The sequence below is a fragment of the Hordeum vulgare genome, chromosome 3H, assembly GCF_904849725.1.
Source record: "Hordeum vulgare subsp. vulgare chromosome 3H, MorexV3_pseudomolecules_assembly, whole genome shotgun sequence".
NCBI classification, from domain to species: domain Eukaryota; kingdom Viridiplantae; phylum Streptophyta; class Magnoliopsida; order Poales; family Poaceae; genus Hordeum; species Hordeum vulgare.
In genome coordinates, this window is record NC_058520.1 from 26,160,357 (window position 1) to 26,164,992 (window position 4,636).

Genomic DNA, 4,636 nt, shown 5'->3' on the forward strand with positions numbered 1-4,636 from the left:
GTAAGTTGGTTCACGAGACCTTAAACATCAACCCCCCTTCTCATGCTAGTAGTATCATGTTCATATCATGAGTAACATGTTCATACCATGCTCATCTCATGTTGTTCGATTAGTATCATACTCCTTATCAATTAACCTGTAAAAGCCATGTTGTTGTTTATCTGCTTGATTGATTTAGTTGCTGTGAGCTTGTGAGTACATTCAAAGTACTTATCTGGCGTGTCATGACAGATTGCAGGTGATGCCGCGATTGATTGCTTGCCGAGGATCCCGAGTTTGCGCTCTAGGGCGTGTCCAAGACAGAGTCTCTAAGGAGTGGAGCCCATCACCGCCATCGTTGTTCCGCTACTAGAAGGTATTCCACTGTTACGAGTTGTTCCACTGCTAGCATAGAGTGACTTTAGCAGGCGTAGTGTCATCATGCCGATGTAATCCTTTGTAATATCCGAACCCTTGTACCCTGATTAATTGTAACAAAAAGCTGATTTGTTCTATGCTAAGAGTGTCATATTCGAGAAGACTTGATCTCTAGGCTAGAATATGGACGTTCCGGTTCCTCTGATCCGGGGTGCCACAACGCTTGATATCAGAGCAGGTTCGGCTGTAGGACGCCCTACTCTGCGCGAGCGTTAGAAACCGATAGTATAGAATGTAGTCGGTTTACTGCATTTGGTTGTTGCATAGCATGCATATGGACTTATTATCTTGTCGCTAACAATTGATCTTGTGAGTGTAGGTGGCATTGGTTTTGATCCACTACCTGCACCCTCCAGTTTTATATACCTGCTCTTTGGTGTTTGGTGTTTGGTGCCGATCACCGGTGATGAAGATATGATATGTCCATTTTCCCTTGAAGGAAAGGGCATGCGTTTGACTTTCTCGTAAAATTATCTTATCCTTTTAGTCATGTAACGTCGGTGTTTATATGCCTTCTAACAAAATCTTTATTTTATTATTATGAAACACATATTACATGTAAAAAAATACTTACACTAAAATACACATGTTACTTTTTACTCCGTCTCAAAATAACTGTCTCAAGCTTAGCACAACTTTGTACTAGAGCTAATACAAAGTTGAGACACTTATTTTAGGACGGAGAGAATATATAAAATATCCATATCGAGTCATTGTTGTGATGGCATGTGACGGTAGCCCGGAAAAAGAAGAAAAGAAAAGACGTGGAGAACAGACCCCGAAATGAAGGAGAGATGCACCGAAAACGAGAGTGAGAGTAGCGTATTCCCGAAACATACGCCTGTAATTAACACATGTATACAAGGAAGAAATTAAAGGCGCCCTAAATTACTGCCATATATAGAGAGAAGATGATACGGAATTAATTTACTATCCAATCAAGAAAGAAAGAAAAGAAAAGTGCAATGGCACAATACCTTCCATGGTATATAAGCCGAGCCGAGCAGAGGGCCGTGGCCAAAAGGGCCAGCAAGAGAGGCAGCCATGGGCACGGGGCTGGAGATCTCCGGCGAGGTGCAGTACCGCGGCGATCCGGTCTTGGTGCCGCCCCGCCGCCCCACGCCGCGCCACGCGCTCTACCTCTCCAACCTCGACGACCAGCGCTTCCTCCGCTTCTCCATCAAGTACATGTACGTCTTCCCCGCCGGCGCCGCCGTCCCCTGCGACGCGCTCCGGTCCGCGCTCGCCGAGGCCCTCGTGGACTACTACCCGCTGGCTGGGAGGCTCCGGCCCGGCGACGTGGGGGAGGAGGGGAAGCTCGCCGTGGACTGCAATGCCGAGGGGGCGCTCTTCGCCGAGGGCTCCCTGCCCGGGCTCGCCGCCGCCGACTTCCTCCGCGGCGGCGGGGCCACGCCGCACAAGTCGTGGCGGAAGCTGCTGTACAGGGTCGACGCGCACGGCTTCGTCGCCGTGCCGCCGCTCGTCGTCCAGGTCACTCACCAGTTGCCACTCTGCTATGCTCTGCCCTCGATCAATTAGTTTATTAACCAACAATAGTTTTTATATCTTTACAAATGAATTTCCCTCGCAGCAAAAAATGATTCTTTGCTACACTAATTTATTCTTCACAAATTTCCTTTGCATGCGTCTATAAATAAATCTATTTATCACTGCTTGATTTTCTGCTGTAGCTGCTGCTCCTGCATGACTTGAAGAACAACAGCTTACTGCTCCAGTATACAGTATACTAGTTAATCATACAGAACTACTAATGATTACTTAATTAGTGGCGTGCGTGGAAGAACAGCTTGAGTACAGTTAACTGAGTGGAGCAATTAAGATTGTTGCTAAACTATGTTATCGTTTCAGTACTTGTATGTATGATATATGATCGGTGAGCTGCAGAGTGCAGAGCTTAGGAGACAGCAAAGTTGGCGAAAAAGCAGAGGATAGATAGGGTTAGCAGAGCCCAACAAACCTTTCCCAAAAGCTCTCATCTTTGCCTTGCCACCTTTATTTTTTCAAGCACACTTTGTCCTCCCAAACAACCCGATCCACTTGCATTTTGTCAAGTTTATCATGATTTGTTAGTGGCAGATCCATGCACGATCTCATCTCTCAAAAATATGCTTTGTTCCTCAACGACTTGGGTGTGGAGTATATCTTGGCTAGATCAGAATGAGATCTTCAGAGGGCAATCTTCTCACTTTCAAATTTCAATCCTTATCATATGATATCTACTAGTACTACGAGTAGTGTATATGTAGACCTGCAGCCAGCATCAGTATCCTTGATCCCCTTTGTGTTGTTCTAGGATTGATTGTTGAAAATGAAACTAGGATCTAATTAAACTGTTTGTTCAGCTAAAAAAACAATATACTAAACAGTAGTACTACTTCACTCCACCGAGGTGCTGTTTTTGTACTTTGGCTTTATGAGTTCAGTGGGGGTGGCCTGTCCTAGCTCAAACTGAATTCTCATGGACATCTCACCGATCTTCTGCAGATTTTGTACTGGCAACTCGGTAATTAGCACTTTCTAGTACTAGATCATCGATCATGTGTTTGTTGCAGTGCCATCACTGTCAAGCTTCTGGCCTGACTAATCATCATCGAGCAGTATCGTGGTCTTGGTCATTCATGTTGTGATGATATATCTTTGATTTGGACTGGCAATCTAGAGAAATTTGCTAATGATCGCTGCGCACTCTGCCCGCTCCAGTGCGCCACTGACTGACGAGCACATGAATGGCTGGCATGGCAGGTGACCCACCTCGGCTGCGGCGGCATGGTGCTGTGCACGGCCATCAACCACTGCCTCTGCGACGGTATCGGCACGGCGCAGTTCCTGCATGCATGGGCGCGCGCCGCCAGGTCCGACATTGCCGGTGGCGGTGACCACCCCGTCGTCCACGACCGCCGCGCCCTGCGCCCGCGCTGCCCGCCGCGCGTCGAGTTCACGCACCCGGAGTACCACCAGGACGCCGCGGCTGACGACAAGCCCACCCTGCTGGCGCACCTGCTCGGCCAGCCGCTCTCACCGGTCTCCCTCACGTTCACCGGGGCGCACCTGGGGCACCTCAAGAAGCAGCTGCTGCTGTCGGTGCCGGCGCTCAAGTGCTGCACCTCCTTCGAGGCGCTGGCAGCCACGGTGTGGCGCGCATGGGTTCGCGCGCTGGACCCGCCGGCGGCGTTACGCGTGAAGCTCCTCTTCTCGGTGAACGCCCGGCGTCGCCTAAAGCCGGAGCTCCCCCAGGGGTACTACGGCAACGGCTTCGTGCTCGGATGCGCGGAGTCTACGGCGGGGCAGGTTGCGGCAGTGGCTGCGCCGGCGACGGTGATCCGGCTCGTGCAGGAAGCCAAGGAGCGCGTGGACGACGACTACGTGCGGTCCATGGTGGACCTCCTGGAGGAGCGTCGCGTCAGCGGCGGCGCGAAGCCGGACCTGTCAGCGAGCCTCGTGATCTCGGCGTGGACGCGGCTGGGGCTGGAGGACCTCGACTTCGGCGCCGGCACGCCCGCGCACATGGGCCCTCTCACCAGTGAGATATACTGCGTGTTCGTCCCGGTGGCAGGCGACCCCGGCGGCGTCACCGTGCTCGTCTCCGTCCCGCAGGCGGCCGCCGACAAGTTCGAGCACTACTGCTGCAACCCCGTTGATCCCAGTGGAGTGGAAGAAACGGACGGCGGCGCCATGGCCGGCATGCTGGAGCGCGACGAGCAGCAGCAACCCTGTCATGGACATGAGATCAAGATCGATTACTAATGCTAGCATAATGGGATGAACTTATACATGCATGCATGCTTCTGTAAATTTTGTGTTTGGAAATCAAGACATATTCAATCTTGCTGGTCTGATCCATGGAAAAATTTGAACATGATCATAAGCATGCCAGTCCTAACCTCTGACATATGCAATCCTGTCATTTGAAAATTATCATCATATCTTAGTATTTTGATGAATCTGTCTATAGTTTGCCAGGTGAGTGAGAGTTTCTGGAACAAAATTAGTGAAAGCAAACTAAGGCGACGGAGGGAATGCAACTTTTGGTGGTGATTGGATATGATAAAACACAGGCTGCTCGGCCCATCATCTTTGCATCAAATCAAATCGTTCAAGCTTTATTAGCTTTTGCATGATTCCACCGACCACATGGATCGGTCGACCGAGGCAAGTCAAAGCGATCCCTTCTTTATGCTGCGTACTACTGGCTCCAACG

The 4,636-nt window shown here is 50.3% G+C and overlaps 1 protein-coding gene across 1 annotated transcript; it reads left to right on the forward strand.

Moving 5' to 3' along the window:
* The first annotated feature begins 1,219 nt into the window (after nucleotides 1-1,219).
* On the forward strand, nucleotides 1,220-4,306 carry LOC123442713 (alcohol acyltransferase 9). The gene is made up of 2 exons (XM_045118833.1): nucleotides 1,220-1,908; nucleotides 3,181-4,306. The coding sequence occupies exons 1-2, from the start codon at nucleotides 1,462-1,464 to the stop codon at nucleotides 4,180-4,182; spliced, it is 1,449 nt and encodes a 482-aa protein (XP_044974768.1). The 5' UTR covers nucleotides 1,220-1,461; the 3' UTR covers nucleotides 4,183-4,306.
* The last annotated feature ends 330 nt before the right edge of the window (nucleotides 4,307-4,636 follow it).

Coding starts and splice junctions, on each gene's coding strand:
- LOC123442713 (XM_045118833.1), top strand. CDS start 1,462: ATGGGCACGGGGCTGGAGATCTCCGGCGAGGTGCAGTACCGCGGCGAT. Junction 1,909..3,180: donor TGCCGCCGCTCGTCGTCCAG/GTCACTCACCAG, acceptor CTGGCATGGCAG/GTGACCCACCTCGGCTGCGG.